Source organism: Lygodium microphyllum, chromosome 14 (assembly GCF_053477565.2).
Source record: "Lygodium microphyllum isolate KBCC chromosome 14, Lygodium_microphyllum_v1.1.10, whole genome shotgun sequence".
Classification (NCBI taxonomy): Eukaryota; Viridiplantae; Streptophyta; class Polypodiopsida; order Schizaeales; family Lygodiaceae; genus Lygodium; species Lygodium microphyllum.
Window position 1 is genome coordinate 20,896,442 of NC_141148.1, and position 22,056 is coordinate 20,918,497.

General features: G+C 42.4%; 1 protein-coding gene across 1 annotated transcript in view; it reads left to right on the plus strand.

Annotated features, from left to right (window-relative positions):
* Window positions 1-3,072: 3,072 nt before the first annotated feature.
* CYP97B3 (cytochrome P450, family 97, subfamily B, polypeptide 3) overlaps window positions 3,073-22,056 on the plus strand; it is a 68,446-nt gene continuing 49,462 nt past the window's right edge. Inside the window, exons 1-2 of the mRNA XM_087692515.1 lie at window positions 3,073-3,391; window positions 3,492-3,675. Coding sequence (XP_087548641.1) covers window positions 3,249-3,391; window positions 3,492-3,675 — 327 coding nt within the window. The 5' untranslated portion in view covers window positions 3,073-3,248. The remainder of the gene's footprint in view (window positions 3,392-3,491; window positions 3,676-22,056) is intronic.

The window sequence follows — 22,056 nt, forward strand, 5'->3', positions numbered from 1 at the left end:
TGGAGAACGCCAAATCTTCATCTCTATACCAAAACCAAGTTTTTTATCCTTTTGCACCAATAAATTCTCCTTTCTAACACTTCAAGTCATGACTGCTATGGACGCACTAGTCAAGTGTATTGATAGTGGAACAATGACAAAATAATTAGCAAAACCTGGTTATCTACCACAACTTGAACTTCTATCTACAAAGAAAGGCCAATGGTATTCCTCACCTTGTACAATATGACCTATAGGACCATCATCAACAATAACAACCTTTGCTCCTCTGTCAAACTACACCCTTGAAGTCCAAGCATTCCACGTCTAAAGTCTGTGTTGTAGCATGTTACCTTTGACAATAAGTGCCAAGGGATTGACACTCATCTAGGAGGGGCCAAATGTTAAACAAATTCAAATCTACTAAAAATGGTGGTTGTTGAAAATAGTAATAAGGTGAGCTTATTAGACATATTCTCGAATCTTCCTTTTCTTTCTTACATTCACATGCTTGATTAGAGAGATCATAGTGATTCCAAGGCTTGAGTATGAGTCAACTATGTCAGAGGTAGCTTGTGCCAAAGAGAGAAAAAACTCTTCAAAGAATAAGAGTTCTATTTAACCCCACCATTATGTTTGGCTCCCATGAGGCCAAAAAAATGTGTCAAGTTTGGAAACTCACAAGCATTTGTTATTGGATTGTAAGTGCGTCTACATGATTTTGACACTACTCAAATTAAAATGCACGAACCCTATCTCTTAGATAGAGCTTGGATTACTCTAAACTTTAATGTCTAGATTGAAGGCCTTCTCCTTATCTTCAATTTCATCAAGACTTAGGATATTTTGGTTTACTTGCTAGAGAGAATGAAGTGATCTTTTTAGGGAACACTTCAAGTATATTTGGTCTTTATTAGGGCTTAGTGGTTGCATAGTACATGAATGGGCTAATGTTTTGACGATATTATTTTGCATTGTGATTCTACTAGGGCATCATAGTCCCAATATACTTTTATTATCATTCTCACAAAAAAGAAAAAACATGTCTTTGTCATTATGTAGACTTTAAGAACGCTTTCAACTAGTTTACCATTATATCACAACAATGTATGAAAGTAAACATTCTTCACTTTGTCACAATCATCCAAGAGGTTTAAGTATTTAGTGATTTGAAAAGTAAAACTTTGTGTGCTTGGTTGAGATTTCATTGCTCATGTAAAATATATAACTACATGTAATGTTGTTGTAATTATTAGTGACACATGTAACTTGCAAATTTATTTACAAGACAAAAAAAACATAACTCAAACCTTTGATGACTGGAATGAGTATATTTCAAGGAGACAAGATATTGCTCGAGGGATACTTGTGCATGAAAAAAGGCCATAATGATCCAACTCCTTTTATACCCCATTTGAGAGGGAAATAAGTAAGAATGACCAAGGCACAAGGGCTCATTGTTGCAATCATCTTGGAATATTACTCCTATTCTCATAATAATGGACGATCCATTACTTTCTTGGTTTGACTTAATGTTTGATTGAGATTGAAATTGACATCTTATTTGCTTTCACTTGGTAAAATGCTTTAAAGACCATAAAAAATGTTCTTGTCCTCAACATAAGAGACATTCTTGTGCTATCTTGTGATAATAAGCAAACTTTAGTCAACTTTATTTGACTTTACTAATCTAAATGTTTTAAAGGGCCTTAGAAAGAAACTCACCTAAATGTTAAATACTCCTTTTAATCTAAATCATACACATGTGATAGCTTGCATTATTTGATTTGAAAAACATACATTTTGTAGCACCAATAGGCCTTTAGAAAGAAACTCAACTACATGTTAAATACTCCTTTTAGTCTAAATCATACACGTGTGACAGCTTGCATTTTTTGATTTGATAAACTTGCATTTTGTAGCACTAGTGGGCTAGCTCTCTGTTTGCGTATAGCTTTGTAAGGAATACTTATGTCATGGATTTCTTTGGTTTGAAAAATAGTGCATGCCATTTATATACATTAATACTGAGGGTCAAATCTCAATGTTGCTCGATGATATAAAGGAAGCATGCAATTGAACCTATCATGATCTAGTAAAGGAATTTGACAATGCAAGGGCCTATGACCACCACTCGTCAAAAATTTCAATGTTGCAATACAGGTAGATCTACACATGCCTATATGTTTGTATAAACCTTTTAGCCCCCTTCACATTCACTGTATATGCTTTTAGGTTGCCACATCCTAGGTTTGCTAAGAAGAAACTTTAGGTTAGTTCATGACACTCCAAATTCTTTCTAAGCTAAGAACAATTGAGAGGCATTTTTGTGTCCACATGCCTTGATAACTTTTGAAGTGCCTAACATTTGCCTACTAAATCTTATTTGGACATACTCAAGTGATAAAATGGCTCGAGGCCATTAACAAATAGAATACTTTTCATGAGAGACATTCCAACCATGTTTGTGTGAGGTACGCAAGGCCAAGGTTTCAAGCTCTTGATTGAGGTAGGAAGTTCTCTTGAGTCCCTACACCTACTATGCTGCTAGTTTTGTAGGCTATCTCAAAGACTTGAGATGTAAATATATATTTCTCAGTTAACAGGATCTATACGTGCATGCATTAAAAGGAAAAGTCCTCAATTAGGTAGCTTGTGTTATCTTCATTGCTCAAGCCAAAGCCAAAGCCAAAGCACCAAATAGAACACTTACTACATCAAGCCAAAGCACCAAATAGAACACTTACTAGATGAAGGCCGAATTTTTTAAAGTGAAAACAATTCAATAAATTGAAGGAAGAATAATAAATTAATCGACCATAAAGAAAACTAGCTGGTCTGTGGCCGATGTTTCTAGCATAAATCTATACTATTAGTTAAGGAGAGGTGGGGGGCGGGTGCCACGTGGTAGCCCCCCACCTCCCCCACATAAAAGAAAGAGAATGCGGGGGCGGGTGCCACGCATCCAGCACCCGCCCCCTGTAGCATCCCCCCTCCCCAAAAAAATTGTGCTCGCCCCGGCGCGAACGAGTCTAGACGTGGAGCGCCTAGTTAAGGGTAGGCTAAAAGTGAAAAAAGGGCAGACCAGTTTGTTATTTGGGGGGTCTCTTCGAGCTGATATTTCATTTTATCCGTTATCGAGCTTCAGCTTGCAGGGAGAGAGGTTCGTCAACCGCAACAATGGATGATACGAATGCGAGCTTGCTCGAGGAGATGATCGAGAGCAGCAAGCTTTAGCCATTGAATCTTCTATTGTAAGCAAGAAAGGCATGGCCGTGGTTCCCTTTTCTCCCTGCATCTCGGGCCTGGCGTACACTGATGTCTTCCATGGAGACAAAGGACTGCAAAAGCGGCTTTCCGTTTCACTTGCATGCCAATCACAGAAGAGCGAAGCTTTTCTTCACTCTATCAGGTAGCTGGCTGAGCTCTGGTATGATGCCTTCCAGTTCAAAGGGCTCCTTTCTCAGCGGATTTTAATTCCTTCTATTATTGCTATTATTATCTTTTGGCAGGTCTCTTGCAGGACAGAGACCGAAGAGCAGCCAGAAAGAAAGAACTCTCTTGGACAATGCCAGTAATCTCCTCACCAATCTTCTCAGTGGGGGAAGCTTCACTAACATGCCAGTTGCAGAAGGCGCGGTCTCAGATCTTTTTGCAAGGCCACTTTTCTTTGCTCTCTATGACTGGTTCTTAGAGGTTTGTGAGGCATCAACATCTACTGCACTAATTAAGAAAATCGCACTGGAGTCAACAAGAGTGGGCACCTGCATGTAATGGAATGAATACTTGATTCCATATAGAGTCATATAACGGAAGTAAAGCCTTTTGATTTACTCATCCTTTGTAAGGAACCCTTCATTGGAATTGACAATTGGTCAATCTAGTCTTATCAAAGGAGGAGGTCTCTAGTAGCATGGAGACTACTCAGTTTACATAATCAAACGAGTGGTGGACTTTGGGAAGCGGTGTTTAAGAGGGGTTTTTGCTGTCTTGAGTACTTAATAGTTCCAATAGGTGGGTTGGGGAGGGTTGTGGACACTAGAAAGTGGTGTTTCAAAGGGGTACTATGGCAAGTTGTGTTTGAGGGGGTTTCTATTGCTTTGACTAGAGATATCAAGCATTCACACCTTCAAGGGTGCCTTGAGATATTGGGGTCTTGTTGGATGTTGTTTTCCTTCTTTGGCTCCTTGCAATGAACTTATACTGTTACAACATAATGTGTTGGTCTAGCCTTATTGCTTGGAGCATGGATTTGCTTCTTTTCACATGTTGTGTTGGTCCATGTGCTTTTCAGAGGATGGTGGATCTTGACATTATGATTGCTGACTTGGCCTCAAATTTTGGCTTATAAAAATGCATAATGTTTGGTACTCCACATAGTATAATATCACACCCCTCTATCCCTTGTCTTGGATAAGGTGGTTGTTGTCTTAGTGATTTCTTGTTGTGAGATCCTGGTGGATCATTTGGGTAGCTCTTATGCATAGTATCTTACAATTGACTTGCTCTTCCTTTGTCCTCCTTTGCATGCTTATGATTCTTATTTCTACTTCTAGATAAAAATTTGAGCTAAAATTGATTAGCAAAAGTTCATGCCTAACTGATCATGAATTGATCCTAAATTGATGCAAAAGTATAGTCTCAGAGTCATGGTAATAACCATACTCGTTTGCATACATCTCATTGTCACTAGTGCATTGAGTAGTGACCTCATGGTAGATATACTGTTAGCATAGTATCTTGGATGTATTTAGTATATATCCGAGATTTACGACATATGAGAGCTATCCACAAGTGAAGGAGTGGAAGTGCCACCTTCCCCCTTGATTATTAGGCAATACTTTGGACCCTTGCTCTACTAAATCTAAACTGAAGTCGGCTCTAACTAAAAGGCATCCAGGTAAAGTTGCAACAACTGAGGATGGTTTGCGAAGTCATCCTCGAAACTTCACCAAATATCTCCTGGAAACTTTACCTCTGACATTATTTCCTTATGTGCTAAGATTTGCTCAAGTGTGAATATCTCATCTAGCTCCTTAACCTCAGGCGGAATTTCAATAGATATATTCTTTGGCACATCACCATGAAAAGGCCTCAAGAAACTGACATGGAAGGCATTGTGTATATGCCAAGGTGGAGGTAATTTAAGCCGAAGTGCCACATTGCTGATCTTCTCTAACACCTGGAAGGACCCATAGTATCTCATACTCAACTTCGGATACAACCTCTCTCTTCCTTTCATCTTTTTCAGTCTTGCCTTTTCAAAAGGTAGCAATATATAATCACCCTCTGCAAACTGCAAAGTACATCTATGGCGATCGGCCCTTCTTTTGCTTTTCCTATGATCTTTGAAATGCATGTCTTATCCTTGCATAGACTGCATCCAAGTTTTCCACATAACAATTAGCCTCAAAGATCTTATCCTTAGTTTGCAAGATGGGTGGTATCTTCTTGCCACCCTCAACCACCGCAAATGAAGCTTTGCCAGTGGAACTATGCACTGTATTGTCGTGAGCAAAGTCAACCAATGGCAAATATTATTCCCACTATGTCTCGTGGTTTGAAACATAGCATCTCAAAAGATCTAACACTGTGGAATTTACTATATATCATGTTCTAACAAATTGCTCTACATCATGCCTTAAAGTTGACCAAAATAAGAAATGCTTCACTGCCTTGATTGTGGCATCAATAGCTCTATGTCTTGCATACGGAGGAGCATGACTTTCAGTGATAACTCTAGGTCTCAATTGTTTTGTGATACAGAGTTGTCCATGCATCATCAGAAATCCATCTCTTAGCATAAAGTGCTCATGATTTGGTGATTGCGGAGTTAATTATAAACATTAACAAAGTCCGAATTAACAATGTATTGCTCTTTCATGGCATCCAACTTAGTGTGTTAAACCATGCTGATAGTTGAAATTTGTGGCTTATATGACAATGCATTAGCTATAACATTCCTTTTACCATCAATATGTATAATCTGAAAATGAAACATAGAGAGAAAATTTGCCCATGTCATATGTTTCTTTGACAACTTTGTTTGCATGAGAAAGTATCTCAAAGTCTAACGGTCTGTCTGCACTATAAAATCAGTCCCCAACAAATAATGTTTCCACGTAGATAGTGCATGAATTAGAGTCGAGAGTTCACTCTCATAGACTTGTAAATTCTTCTTTGCACTGTGGAGAATTCGGCTCTCATAAGCCATAGCACGACCATCCCAATGCTGTTACCACATGCATCACACTAAAAGAAAAATGACTTCCTTAGATTAGGCAATATAAGCACAGGATTTAAAGTCATCTTTTTCTTTAGCTTTTCAAATGTTGAAATTTTCATTGTTGTCCATCTAAATGGCACATTCTTCTTCTGTAAAGCATGCAATGGAGATGCAATTTCAGCAAACGTGCGCATATACTTCTTATAGTAAGAACACAAACCCAAGAAGTTGCGGATCTCATGTATATTTCTCAAAGGTGACCATGATCATATTGCCTCAACCTTTGTAGGGTCCATACGAATACCATCAGCCAATACAATATGCCCCAAAAAGTGGATTTTATGCAAAAAAAAATCGATTTTCTTGTCATTGATAACCGGCCAATGCTTATGTAGTTCATTAAATACAATGTCCAAGTGCTTTTTGTGCTTTGCCTCATCAATCCTAGACAATCGCTTCATCAAAGAAAGTGCTCACAAATCCTCTATGTGACTGGAAAATGCGGTCCATCATTTGATTAAAAGTGGTAGGAGCATTTGTAAGCCCAAAAGGCATGACAAGAAACTCATATAACCCTAAAGATGTCTTGAAAGTTTCTTAGGCACATCCTCTAGTCTAATGCGTATCTGATGATATCCGCTTTTCAAATCTATATGGCTGCCCCTTGCAATCTATCAAAATATCATCAATCTAAGGGATTGGAAATCGATTCTTTATCGTGATCTTGTGCAGAGCTGGATAATCAATGCACATATGCCATGAACCATCCTTTTTCTGCACCAAAAGTACTGGAGAAGAAAAAGGAGACGAGTTGGATTAAATTAGTCATTTTTCTAATAGCTCATTCACCTGACTCATAATCTCCTCTTGTTAGGTTGCATTGACTCTGTAGGCTGGCTACTTCCAAGGATAAGATCAATGCCATGATGTTTAGGTCCTTTAGGCGTACTAGCTGCCCTAGAAGTGACTAAGAGAAGCAATCAACATACATTTTCAGAAATGACATGCGATCCTCCTCTAACTTAGACATATTCTCAACATTATCACTATTATCTTTATCCTTGGTAGAAACCAAGTATGCTGAAATGTGATTTCTCATTACTTTAGAAATGACACGTGCAGATACAATAGGGATAGATTCCCCTTTCAACTTTACATCAAGTGTGAGTGTCTTTCCCTTATACTGAATAGTGATCTCTTTTGCACGAGAATCAATCAGTGCATGTATACGGTGACACCATGGCATTCGAAGCAATACATCACAACCCTCATGTGGAGCAATGAAGAACTCTTCGCTGTCCACATATCCCTATATATGCAACTGAAGCTTTCCATGAGTGGTATGACAAGCTCTACATGGCCTTTACATGCCATTCCAACTTTCTCCATGGGTCCCATCTCATCCTCTTTGATCCCTACGCAGGCCGCCATGTTAACAGAGATGAAGTTGGCTCGTGCATCATTATTAAAGAAAATCAATGTATGTTGATCCCTAATTTTGCCCCGTGCTCTGCACAACTCAGTAGCATCATTATTGGGTTGATCACTAACGACATTGGTTGCCAATCCCATTGATGTTTTGGGATTTTTTCCCTTTGGATCTCCCCTCCATGATTTTCTGATTTTCCAGCTTGTTGCCTATTGGGACAGTCCCTTGCAATGTGACCCTCTTGTTCACAAATAAAGCATTTATTTGCAGCCATCAATTCCCTATGTTGTGCCAATGTTTTCGAGCCCTTTCTTTGTTGTTTTGGCCTCTTTTCATATTGATTTTCAGATGTGCCCCTTTTCTCAGCCTTAAACAACTTTTTATTTGGCTTCTTTCCACTCTCTAGAAAGCAAGAATCCTTTCCATGCAGCAAAATATTTGCTGTAGGTGTAGTCTCTATGAGTTGACATGCTAGACACAGTGGATTTAATGTAAAAATCCCCGATTCCTTTGGGCAGCCCATAAACATATTTTTTCACTTGCTCATTAAGGGGTATAGGGCAATTAGAAGTGACAGGTAGCAATGCATTCCAAAACTTCTTATTATATTGCTCCAAATTCTTACATTCCTTAGTATTTAGCTTATTGCAAATTGTCATGATGTCCACCTCAAAGGTACTTGTCAACCAATTTGATGCAAACATTTGCTTGAATTGTACCCATGTTGACAGTGCTATATCTTGCATCAAAAGAGTGGACCACCATTGCAATGCATTCCCCTTCAAGAAAGTGGTTGCTTTTCGAATTTTCAAGGACTCTGTGAAGTTCCCCCTGAAATAGGCTATATCAAATTGTTGAATGAAAGCCAAAGCTTTCAGCCTATCTTGTTTACCAGTGAAGGACTCGAACTTCACTGCTTTTCCCCCCTCATCATAGCCTTTACTTGCCCCTTTGGATGTCAAGTTGTCATACATTGGCTGTTGCAAAAAGGGTTCATTCACTGAATTTACATTAAAACCACCAACAAATGGAGCATTTGCATGACCAACACTCATTTCTTGAGCCCCATAACTATTTGGGGGTGTAGATGCATTACCAAACATGCTACTTTGTGCCCCAAGCATCAAGTCAATACTGCCATACAAAGGGTTTTGCATATTTCCAGCCTACCGGAATACATTGGGCCTTGCACACCATGCATTGGCTATTGCATACCGTAGGGATTTGTGCCATACATTCTTGTTTGCGGCCCCTGTCCAACCATAGCATGAAAAAATTGTGCTACCACCAAAGTATCCTGTCTGCCCCATCATATAACTATGGCTCCCACACAAGTCTTAGCATAGCTTTAGTTAGCAAAGTAGGTGTAAAAGGTAGGTAAGATGTATAGGTCAAAGAGATACAAACCCTAAACAAGATGCACAATTTTATTGTGAGATGTAATGTAATGATTGGTGTAAGATTCACATAGGAGACTCATACATATGATAAAGAATCATAACCTCAAAAAAGAGGTTCATACTATCACTACAAATTATAGTCCTTCAAAGTTTGTCAATGACAGGTTTTTGATATTTATACTACCAAAAATGTTTTGGTTGAACATTAGTATAAAAAATGATTTCAATGTCTTGTTTATTAGTATAGTTAGCAAAGTTTATTTACTGTGATATAATATTATCTATACATAAGAGTCATCATAGAAAATATGCGGTGTCCCATTGCTAGAAAAGAAACCCCTCATTACCAAGAAAAATCCCTACGTATTCTAGCATATACTTAGTGCATTAAAAACCTTTTATACATATTGGGTATGTGTGTCTGTAGTAAACCACTAGCTACATGCACCATATTGAGATATATTCTTGTCTAGCCTTGGTTAGAGGTATCGAGGAGAACACCATATTTATTCAAATGGATTGGCAGACTCGAACTGAACAGAATCTCATAGAGTTAATTTAGGGGTAGTGCTAAAGACAAGGAGATGAAGTAAATAGGGGCGGTTCTAAAGATAAGGAGGTGAGTTGAACTATGATTAGAGATGACTATGAGAGAGAGAGAGAGAGAGAGAGAGAGAGAGAGAGAGAGAGAGAGAGAGAGAGAGAGAGAGAGAGAGAGAGAGAGAGAGAGAGAGAGAGAGAGAGAGAGGATTTATGAAAAAAAAAAGAGAGAGAGAGAGAAGTGTGCTCATGTCTTTTCACACAACCAACTAGATAGGATTTTTGGATTCCTTGTGTATATGGATACTTTGTGGGACATGATCTCTAGGCATTTATAGAATCGCCACCCCTCCCGACTCTTGATTTGGATTACCGTTCACAAGGTCGGAGACTTTTGGGTTAGTTGCATTTAGACTGTGCTTGGATCGTGTGTGGTGCTAAAGACAAGGAGGAGATAAAGTGAATAGGCTCTATTGGATGAGGGCTGGGATTCTCTACTGAAGATGAGAAAGGAGGAGGTGAACTGAACTATGATTGGAGATGAATATGAATGTGTGAGAGAGAGAGAGAGAGAGAGAGAGAGAGAGAGAGAGAGAGAGAGAGAGAGAGAGAGAGAGAGAGAGAGAGAGAGAGAGAGAGAGAGAGAGAGAGAGAGAGAGAGAGAGAGAGAGAGAGAGAGAGAGAGAGAGAGAGAGAGAGAGAGAGAGAGAGAGAGAGAGAGAGAGAGAGAGAGAGGCGATGGCGGAGAGAGAGAATGACGCGCTGGTCGTCGTCTGACAGCCACACCCTGCCGACGGCTATCTGAACCTGCAGGGCCTGCTCGTCACCGTCGCCCATCCGCTTGTCACCGTCGCCCGCCCGCCCTGCGTCTTGGGGTCCCTGTCGTCACCGCCCGACCTGGGCCCCGCTGTCCGCCACTAGCCGTTCCGCTCGCCACAGGAGCGTGCGGGACAGGCTGCGTGTTCTTCTGCGTGTTCTTCCCCGCCTGCGGCTGGGGCCTTCGACGCCTTGTGCTTGCTCTGCCCACGCCGCCTGCTGCGACTAGGGTTTCGCCCAGTTGTCTGTCCCGTCGTGGCTGCAGCCCGCCTACGCCCGTCTGCCGTGCCCAAGATTTCGCCTCGCTGCCCGCGCCTGCAGCGCCTTGCTGTTTGCTCTTTCGCCACGGCCTGGCCTACTCCCATCAGCCGACACTGGAATCTGCAGAGCAGTTGCCGTCCTCTCTGGGCCCTGCCTGATGGCGGCTATGTGACCTGCCCCTTCACCTTTGTTGTCATCTCGTCTCAGCTCAGGTAACAGATCAAGTGTGACAGAGCAAGGTAGGCAGATTTCTTCTTCGCCTCGGCGCAAATCAGTGGTTTGTAACAAAAGAGAGAAGCATGGCTGGCCTGGATATGGCTTTTATCGACCAAACGGTGGCAGCCCTTGGTCCGGATTCGGATATAGAGGAACCGGAGGATATGGTTCCTTGTACAGAGGAGATGCCTCCGGCTCCTGACTTTCAGCCTGCGGGCAAGCGTTCCAAGCATATGCCCGAAGAGACAATGGGTCATCAGGAACGTTCGTATGCTCAGGTTGCCTCTGACTCTGTGGATTCTCAGGACATTGACTGGGAACATTTGCTGGAGTTTGCCAACACTCTGTTTGGCGAGTATGTCCAGCATAATCATGAAGCTTTTTTGGATTCTGGAACTGAAGATGTTTTGGAAGCCACGGTGGACCCGAAAACTGTCTTGCGTTCTTTTCCGGTGTTTTATGAACGGGCGGTTATTCTCTTCTTCACTGGCAGGATTCCAGTGCTTTCCCATATTCGCCAGTGGCTGCACCATTTACTATAGGGAGAGTGTGTTGAGGAAATTTTTGTTGGGCCCCGAGGCTTCTATGAGGTGCTGTTGAAATCTGAAACGCATCGAGCTGATCTGTTGTCTAAACTACCTTTGTTCTTTGATCGCCGTTTGGTCCATGTTGTGCCATGGCGCCCGATGGCAGACTTTCAGCGCCTGCTCCAACATGAATGTCTGGTGTGGGTTGAAGTGGAAAATTGCCTGGCTGTCTATTGGCCTTTGTTAAAGGATGCCATGGCCGCTGTGGGAACTGTGCTAGTGCCCCTGAGCTTAAGGACCATGAATCGCAACCGTTTATGTATGTTATGGGACACTGCTAGGAAAAGGCCTGCTTGGCTTCGTATTAATTGCTCTGGTATGCATCCTTTGCACTTTCGTTTGAAATGGGCAAACTTTGCAGGACACTGTTTTTCATGTGGACAATTGGGGCATTTTATGGCTGAATGCCCAGAGCAGCAAAACTGGCGTCAGATGCTGAGCATGCTATGCTGCCTATGGAAGACATGGTCCTTGATGCTCCATCACAGGACGCAACCCATCCTCCTAAAGTTCTAGATAACGGTAAACATCCAGTTTCGGGTTTGGATTTCCATGGCACTGACTGGGTAGAGGCACGTTCCAAAAAAGGTAAAAAGGTTGATGCTGGCCTGACCGCTCCTAGGTCTAATGTTTCACAAGATTCCATGCACACGTATATGTGCAGGAAAGAAATGTCATCTTCTGAGCACGCTGCGCGTACTATGGTTTCTTCTGCTCCCCGTAACCAGTCTACCAGGACAGTCTATACCGCCGGGCCAAAGGGTCCACCCGCTAAGTTGGCTTTTGATTCGCGAGGGAATGTGATTACACCATGGGATCGTCGTTATCCCCGTTCCATCCCTAAGACAGTGGATATTCCGTCTACCTCTAAAGTTGGCCGTCAGAACTCTTTTGCTGTGTTAGCAGATTTTTTGGATGAGGGTGTCCTTGATATTCTTGCAGAAAAGGTTAAATCAAGGCAAGTGGTGCCTCGTTCCTGATCTTCTCTTTGCATATACATGAAGATAGCCACGTGGAATGTGCGAGGTATTTGTTCTTGCCATAAACAACATGCCATGTGGACTATATTACATGAGAATCAGTGGGATGTCTTGTGTGCAGTAGAGCACAAGAGTCATAGTGAAGTGAGGGACAACAGCGGTTGCGTGGCTAGAAACAACAACAAAATGATGATGGAGGGTTGGAAACAGGTGCTAGATGAGTGAAGACTGCAATGGACAGCTTGGATTGCGATGTCCTCCGCAAACGGGGTGTGGGCAGCAAGCTGAAAACACCTGAAACTTGCAAAAACGAGATTAAGGCTGAATGGAGGGCAAGATACCTATTTATAGAAAGTTTGGGCCCTCCCAAGTGGGTTTGTGCTTATGGGAGATAGATACTCTAGGAACACATTTCTTTTTAAATAAACAAGGTTTCTTCCTTAATTAAGCATGTTTTGGGGTTGTTTTAAGTAAAGCTTGCATTTTTAGCTCAATATCCCCTCTTAGGCCCAACAATGGTGCTACGAGAAGTAGGCCAGCCGAGCCCTTTTTTTCTTTATCTTTTACCTCAAGGCATCCCACCCCAAAGCAGCCAGAGCATCGGACAAAGGGTGTGCGTCGGCTGCCCAATGGCCTACTAAGACTATAGAGGCGATGGTAATCTTACCAAGAGAGCCAAGTGATCACCCAAGAGAGGCCAGGGCATTGGAGAAAGGGTGCAGCCTACTAAGACTATAGAGGCGATGGTAATCTTACCAAGAGAGCCTAAGTGATCACACCCCGAGAGAGGCCAGGGCATTGGAGAAAGGGTGCACGTCGGCTGTCTAGTGGCCTACCAAGTCCTGTAAAGGTGGATGGAATCAACTATTGATTTTTTTTTTTGAGGGCTTTGTAGTTTTGATAACATTGAGGATTTCAAATCAGTTTTCATCCTATTGAGTGTACATGCCCCAAATGGGAGAGTGATAAGGGATGGTTAGAGCCAAGAAGAGCCAAGATCTTCACAAAACAAGCAGACTATCCCTACCATTATTGGGTGTCAGTGAAGAAGGAAAATGGTTAAGGTGTGTGTGACACAAATATAGCACAGATATGAAGCAAGCAAGACAAGCAAAGGAAGTAAGCAAGCCGGGGGGAATTGCCATAGAGACTGCAATGTGCAATGCTACGAATATGGTGGATCCAGAGTTGACCACTCCAAAAGACCGAAAAGGGATAGATGCGCACGAATGCATGCTTATATGAACACAATGCCAATGCATAGGGTGATGCAAAGGGAGATGCAAGATGTCATGCTCACGCATAATGCAATGCAATAGTGCGACTTGGACAGTGTCCTTGCAGGGAAATTGTTCACTTGCCCAGGTGTCCTTTTACAATCATGTCATCTTGATAGTGGGGATAAAGTTACAAATGTCCATAAGTACAATACAAAAGAATAAATGAATGAATGAATGTCTAAAAACTGTAAGCATCATCATTGGCACTATCAAGAGAAGTAGCCGCCCCCTCTCAAACCGGAAGGAAAAGCAAGAGGGAAGCACCCTTTGTTAAAAGATGACGTACGAGTAAGACAGTAGGGTTTGCGGAGAGGAATATAGAGTGAACTCGCTAAACACACACTGAGAAGAGAAGAGAAGAGAGAAGAAACTCTGATGAATGGAATGAATGTGATACAAGGGAATAAGGGTGCGGTAGCATAAGGAAGATGATAAAGACAACCACGAACCACGAACCGCAATGTCCTCCTGAAGGGGTGTGAGGGCAGTGGAGAGGTTGGAGAGAAGAGGTGACGGATTGAATGAATTAGCCGTAAAGAATGAGTGATAGAGGTAGCTTAAAAATAGGCAAGAGACTGTCTAGGGTGGCACTTGGAGGGAGGGCGCCGGCTCTCTAGGGTGGCGCCCCATTGTGGGCGCCTAGTCCCTTTTTGGGGCTATCCATTGTGAAACGCTAAATGCAAAACGCGAAACCCTAAATGCTAAACGCAGAAGGTAAAACTGCGGGTGAAGGGTTTCTCAACATCTCCTCTTAGGCCCAAAAAGGGGAACGAGAGGAGTGAGGTGGAGATGGAATGCTACATATTGAAGAATGCTTATGCAACAGGTGCCACTTGGATAGTGTCCCTCGTGGGGAAATTGTTCACTTGCCCAAGCGCCCCAGTACAAAGATGATGAAAACATGCAATGCATAGGAGGAATGTCGGACTTTGTGTGGTGCCGAGAACCATAAGGATATGCCCGTAATCAATCTCGGGAGTGTTGAGAATAGCAAGTGATGCTTGGCCATAAGGGCCAGATGTATGCCCATAGAGGCTGAATGTGTGCCCAAAAGAGGCTTACCAATAAGTGACTTTGTATGGAAGATAGAAAAATGATGTATGCTCTAGGAAGAGATGTTTAGAATCCCATATGCACAGTGAGGAGAATGATACTATCCAAAAAGCTATACAGGCATGTACTTGGTTGACACTCATAACAAGGCAATGGAACTATCAGTTTGAGTCACTGTCAGTGTCATTGTCCATCTTATACAAGAATGTGTTTATGAGTCCAAGCTAATCTATCTTGGAACCTAGTTCACTTGTGTAACAGTTAGTCTATTTAAATCTATGTCATCATGAGTTATACATTTATCTTCCATTCTCCATAGCTTGTGCCATGCTCTAGATCTCGTGTTTATCAATATGGTATCAGAGCTTAGCTGAGCATGGCAGTGCTTCTCTGGTCTCTTCTCACTCTCAGTCCCTCTCCAGCTCAGTCCAAGCTCAGGTTGAGTATCTAACTTCATCTCCTCACTTGAATCACATTATCTCTATCTGTCTGCTACAACCCATCTTGGAGCCCTTGATTCTCTCAAATTAGGGCATATCTTCAGTTGCTTTCTTTTGGGGGATTCTTTCCAAGCTCAGGGTGCAACTTCTCATTAGGTTGCATCATGACATTGGCCACTCATCGGTTCAGCATTGTGTGATTTCATCCTCACTGTCTAAAAACGCGTTTGTCTTGGTCGTACGGTTGCCGCCACGCACACAGCACGTCATTGCTCTTGTGAGCTTAGGACCTCAAGCATCAACATCCATAGCCATTCACTTCAAGCTAATTTTTCCACATCATTCTCTCACTCTTGCCACTTGGACAAGGCTACTGACACTTAGATCTAAAGTTTCCAGCAAGTCAAAACTCAAGAAGAAGATTTGGAAGACTCCACCTCAGCACAAGAAGATTAAGCATCAACATCAAAGTGTTTATTGACACTCCTAGTGTTATTTGGCACTACTTCTTGTGTTCTTGGGACACTCAAGAGCAACTCACTTTCTAGTATTATCTCATCTATTTAAACTTCATTCTGTGCAATATTTTAATGTGGAAATGTCAAATTGATAAAAACCCTTGTAAGCCTCATTGTAAGGGACTAGACACTGCCTTGAGCATTTGCTCAATGGTAAGACCTTTTCGTGCCTTTTAAAGAGAGATGTTTTATGCACAAATGTGAAGAAAATCCAATGTCAGTGTAATGCCAAGCCATTTCAGTGAACATCATTATATAGCCACCACTGATCCAAAGCTCCAAACTCTATGTATCCAAGTCCAATATCATAATGTCATGTCAAGCTACATCAATGTACCTGTTTGTATCCATCTCAAACTCACTAAGAAAGAAGACCAAAAGGACCTCACAAAGAAAACTAGAGCACAGGATTATGAAGAACAAGTCAAAGATGAAGAGCTTAAGACCAAGACCAACAAAAATCGAAGACTAGAACAGAAGACCAAGAAGATCGAGGACATCACCAAAAGAAGCCAAAGGAAGATGAAGAAGATACTTTCTGCTACTGACAACAAAGAATTTCCCATAGTGGATCTTGTTTCCCATAATGGATCTCTTGTTTCCCATAGTGGATGTAAAAAACCCTTACTAAGAATGTAAAGTTTCAAGCCTTAATTTGACTAGCCTGCCAAAGAGCTAGTCTCCCAGGCCATGTTTACATGTAGGGGGGGGGGGGGGGGCGCTAAAGCCAACAAGGGTAGAGACTCATCATTTGAGGGGGGGTGTTGAGAATAGGAAATGATGCTTGGCCATAAGGGCCAGATGTATACCCATAGAGGCTAAATGCCTGCCCAAAAGAGGCTTGCCCATAAGTGGCTTTGTATGGAAGATAGAAAAATAATGTATAGTCTAGGAAGAGATGTTCAGAATCCCATATGCATAGTGAGGAGAATGATACTATCCAAAAGCTATAAAGGCATATACTTGGTTGACACTCATAACAAGGACATGGAACTATCAGTTTGAGTCAGTGTCAGTGTCATTGTTCATCTTACGCAAGAATGTGTTTATGAGTCTAAGCTAATCTATCTCGGAACCTAATTCACTTGTGTAACAATTAGTCTATTTAAATCTATGTCATCATGAGTTATACATTCATCTTCCATCCTCCATAGCTTGTGCCATGCTCTAGATCCTATGTTTATCAATGCTGACCAAGGGACAAAGAAGATCCACCCTACAATCTGAGAATACCACTTGAAAGGAGATCTTTGAAGATAGTCAGGAGACTGGATGAGCTATAGAACCTGAAACTCAACCTCGAGGGAGAAGCCACTAGCTCCGTGACTCCATGTTGGAAGGAATACGAAGGCCTAGACACCAGTCGTTGCTAAGGACCCAAGGGCCTTGATCAAGGTAGATCCTCTAGATCTTGGGTATGAGTAGAGGAAATGACTGCTCAAAGGAGAGCCAATATGAATGAATTAGCCGTATAGAATGAGTGACAGAGGCTGCCTACAAATAGGCAAGAGATTGTCTAGGGTGGTTCTGGAGAAAGGGCGCCGATTGTCTAGGGTGGTGCCCCATTGTGGGCACCTAGTCCCTTTTTGGGGCTATCCACTCTGAAACCCTAAACGCAAAACGCGAAACCCTAAACGCAAAATGCAGAATGCAAAACTGCGGGTGCTTGTAGTTGAGAATTCGGCAAGGAGACGCCGATACTCAACCAACTTGACTTTCAAGTCATCTCAGTCAGAGATTTTGAAGTCTTGAAGTTCATGGTTAAGATTTATTCGACGGGTCCTACCTTGAGTCACACAACGGTCAGTCAAGTGTGCCCATCGCTTTGATACTAAGTCAAAATATTAAAGCTGAAAATGAAACTCAAGCAATAAGCCCTGCATTAGCTTGACAATAGTGGATTCCTAGCCTTCCATGAGTGGACGACCTCGTATGGAACAAGTGTGGGATTGGGTTGGGGTTTCAACCCTTGCACAAGATCCCATAGGTTATGTGAGTCAAGGACATGTCTCATTAAGTTCGACCAAGTTGTAAAGTTTGACCCGTTAAAACGAGTCTTGTCATTGAATACATGCTCGGCGGAAGATGAGATAGAACCATGAGGTGTCGGGTATGTGGAGTAAGATGGATGTGGAGGATAAGATGGTGGTGGTGATGGTGGTGTTTGATAAGGAGGACGAGTGGGAAGAGATGGGTAGGCAGAAATAGGCTGTGAGTATCCAATGAGTGTCGATTGATATGGAGGCATTGGAACATGAATGTTTCCATAAGGTGCCGGTGGAGGTGGAGGCACTAGGACACGTAAGCCCTATCCAAATGTCTGCAAGGACACAACATAATGATGCCATGGAGGCAAACTGTAGCACCAACAGATTCACACTCTAGAGAGTGTGAAGGGAATACCCAAGCTACAATGATCCTGAAAGTGTGTGAGGAAAAGGTGGAACACCCACCCGGTTGAGGAAGAGATGATGTCCTAATGGCTATGTCTAAGTTTGAAGAACCCCCGGTGTGGTGAGTAAAAACACATGTGATCCTACATGAGATACAACATGCAGTGCACTTAATGGAGGCTGAAAGGATGTGGCAGCGGAATAATAGGGTGCGATGGGAGGGAGATTAAATGGATTTGTGATAGATGTAGATGTGGGAAATAATGTGGGTTTCTTTTATACATTAAATGCTTTAAATTGAAATGATGATGATGAAGTTGCACCTTCTTTATTTTGACCTTTGAAAACAAAATTGTCTGAAGGAGGAGGAGGGGGAAGAGATGGGTAGGCAGAAATAGGCTGTGAGTGTCCAATGAGTGTTGATTGATATGGAGGCATTGGAACATGAATGTTTCCATAAGGTGCCGGTGGAGGTGGAGGCACTGGGACATGTAAGCCCTATCCAAATGTCAGCAAGGACACATCGTAATGACCAGAGGGTCCACAAGGTAATGCCATGGAGGCAAACTGTAGCACCAACTGATCCACACTCTAGAGAGTGTGAGGGGAATACCCAAGCTGCAATGATCCTGAAAGTGTGTGAGGAAAAGGTGGAACACCCACCCGGTTGAGGAAGAGATGAGATCCTAACGGCTATGTCTAAGTTTGAAGAACCCCCCGGCATGGTGAATAAAAATACATGTGATCCTACATGAGATACAACATGTAGTGCACTTAATGGAGGCTGAAAGGATGTGGTAGCAGAATAATAGGGTGGGATGGAAGGGAGAGATTAAATGGATTTGTGATAGGTGTAGATGTGGGAAATAATGTGGGTTTCTTTTATACATTAAATGCTTTAAATTGAAATGATGATGATGAAGTTGCACCTTCTTCATTTTGACCTATGAAAACAAAATTGTCCGAAGGAAAAGAAGAGGAAAGAGTACTCGCAGTTTCTTGTTTCAATTGCTTACCTAGTCTTGAGTTTATAAAGAAATATCTTTCTTTCTCATTACTCATAAACCATAAATTGTTTTGCATACGTCCTTCATCATAAAAATCATCCGTACCAATACGACAAGGGGAATCATCATTAACAGAATGTGAAATGGTAGGCATACTCGGCATCGGAGAGAACAAGTGTGAAGGCAATGGAGTGTACTCTATGCTAGTTTCCACTTTCGGATGGCCAGTCCTAAGTGGAGATTTCACCGTTTCTGCATGGTTAGTAGATCGGTACAGTGAATCTAAAGGTTGGAATTCATACTTATCTTCTATCTGCTGTTGGGCTCTATGCATCAAAATGAGATTGTACTCAGCTATAGTGATCTTGTGAGGTCATGGAACTCCATGGGAGTCGAATGTCTGTCTGGCCATGTTGAGAGCTTGTGAAGCAAGCTGTGAGGCCCACTCCTACTCGTTCCTCGATGGATTTAGTTCGGATGTGAGAAGTGGTGTGGAAGTAGTGTTCGAAGTCATCTGCCCTTTTGTTGTTCTTGCTTCTTGTGTAGAGCTTTTAGATCAAGGCCTAGGTTTCTCTCAGAGAACTCGGCTCTGATACCATGTGAAGAAATACCCTAACACAGAAACACAAATGATACAGTACGACAAAGCACAGACTGATAGAAGAACACTGTTAGGGTTAGGGTAACTCAAAGACAATGAACACAGAGAATGAATGAAGTGATATGACTATTGAATATACAATGCTCATGTAGCAAACACAGTATGCAATGAATGAATATTGTATCTCGAACTCTTGCATCTCAAGAATTAGGGCAAGGGTAATGAGTTGGAGAGTATGTCATACTCTGAATGGATCCTGAATTGCAGCAAGGCAGCATTCGAGTGTCGAACACCAACAAGCACAGCCAAGGAAGGCTGAATCTTATACAGATGCCAGTCCAAGAGAGAGAAAGACTAAAAATGCAGGTGAGGAGAGAGAAAACAACAGCGACAGGCTGAGGAGGAAGAACATTTGCAACGACAGCTGAGAGGAGAGAGAAATTTGTGGGGCGGCAGGTGAGGCGTGCAAACGCAGCAGTATGCTAAGGTAGTAGGCTGTACGATAGCTGGATGAGGGACAATAGCAGTCGCCTAGCTAGAGACTGCAGCAAAATGATGATGGAGGGCTGGAAACATGCGCCAGACGAGTGAAGATTGCAATGGATAGCTTGGACTGCGATGTCCTGTTGGAGCGCGCGGGTAGCGGAAGCGTGAAGATTTGCAGCAGAGGAAGTGAGCAGGTGAGTGAGAGTGAGAGTAGGAGTGACGAATCGATTTTGGGTGTACCAACAATGTGTTGGTACACAAAGAATAAAATGTATTTATACTTAGGGCCCGTAAGGGTGCATTCACATGTACAACATAATACACGTGTAAAATACACGGAGGTGAATAAAGGACCTTTACATCCCAACAACCTCCCACTTAAAGGTCCGGAGTGAACCTTTAACCAACTCCCACTAGTCGTATGCAATGCTCATGTTGAGCCTTGCCTAGACTTTTAGTGAGAACATCTGCAGGGTTGTCCTGTGTTTTAATCTTGGTCAATGTGATTAGACCATCCTCCAGAATCTGTCTGATAAAGTGATATCGCACATCAATATGCTTTGTGCGTGAATGATACATGGCATTTTTAGCCAGATACACAGCACTCTGGCTATCACATCCCAACATTGGAGTACTCATAGACATGCCGAGATCCTCTGCGAGTCTGCTCAACCATATAGCTTCCTTAGAAGCTTCAGTAGCTGATATGTATTCAGCTTCAGTAGTACTCAGTGCTACAATGTTCTGCAACCTGGAGCACCAAGAGATGGCCCCGCCAGCAACTGTAAAGACATACCCGCTAGTGGACCTGCGGGTGTCTAAGTCACCTGCCATGTCTACATCACAATAACCCTGCAGAATAAGTGCACCCTGCCCATAGCAAATACACTTTCTTTGTGTACCCTTCAGATATCTAAGAATACACTTGACAGCCTCCCAATGTGGTTTGCCAGGATTTGACATAAACCTACTGACAACGCCCACTGCATGAGCAATGCCTGGACGAGTAGCCACCATAGCATACATAAGAGAGCCACGAGCTGATGCATAAGGGACTCCCTTCATAGCATTGGCTTCCATGTCATCTTTTGGGCTGTTGGCTTTACTAAGCTTAAGGTATGGAGGTAAGGGTACTCCAAGAGGCTTAGCTTCAGCCATGTTAAATCTGTCCAGTACCTTTTCAATGTACTTTTCTTGAGATAAGAACAACAATTTCTGCGTTCTATAAGAATCCTCATGCCCAATATATGCTCTGCATTCCCCAAATCTTTCATGGAAAAAGCTGATTTCAGCTGATCTTTGAGAGTATCCAAGCTAGTCTTTCTCTTCCCAGCTAGCAACATATCATCCACATACAAAACAAGTATGATAGGGCTGCCATCTGTATCCTTTTTCATATACAAACAATGATCTACATGGTTGCGCGTAAACCCATGAGAGAGCATAAAGGTGTCAAACTTTTTGTACCACGTACAGCTCTAAATCCAATACAGCAGTGAGAGCAAAAAGCACACGTAGTGTGGTCATCTTCACGACAGGTGAGAAGACCTCCTAGAAGTCAATCCCTTCCTTCTGTGCATACCCTTTGGCAACCAATCTTGCCTTGTACTTGGGTTTCCCATCAACTGTCTTTACTTTGTAAACCCATTTGTTTGGAAGAGGCTTTCTTCCTTTGGGCAACGACACAAGATCCCAAGTATCATTAGCATACAGAGATTTAATCTCTTCCTGCATAGCTAGCTCCCACTTATTGCTGAATTTGCATGACTTAGCCTCTTTATATGTCAGAGGCTCACCCTCATCAGTAAGCATCACATAATGCAGAGAGGGGTCATACCTATGTG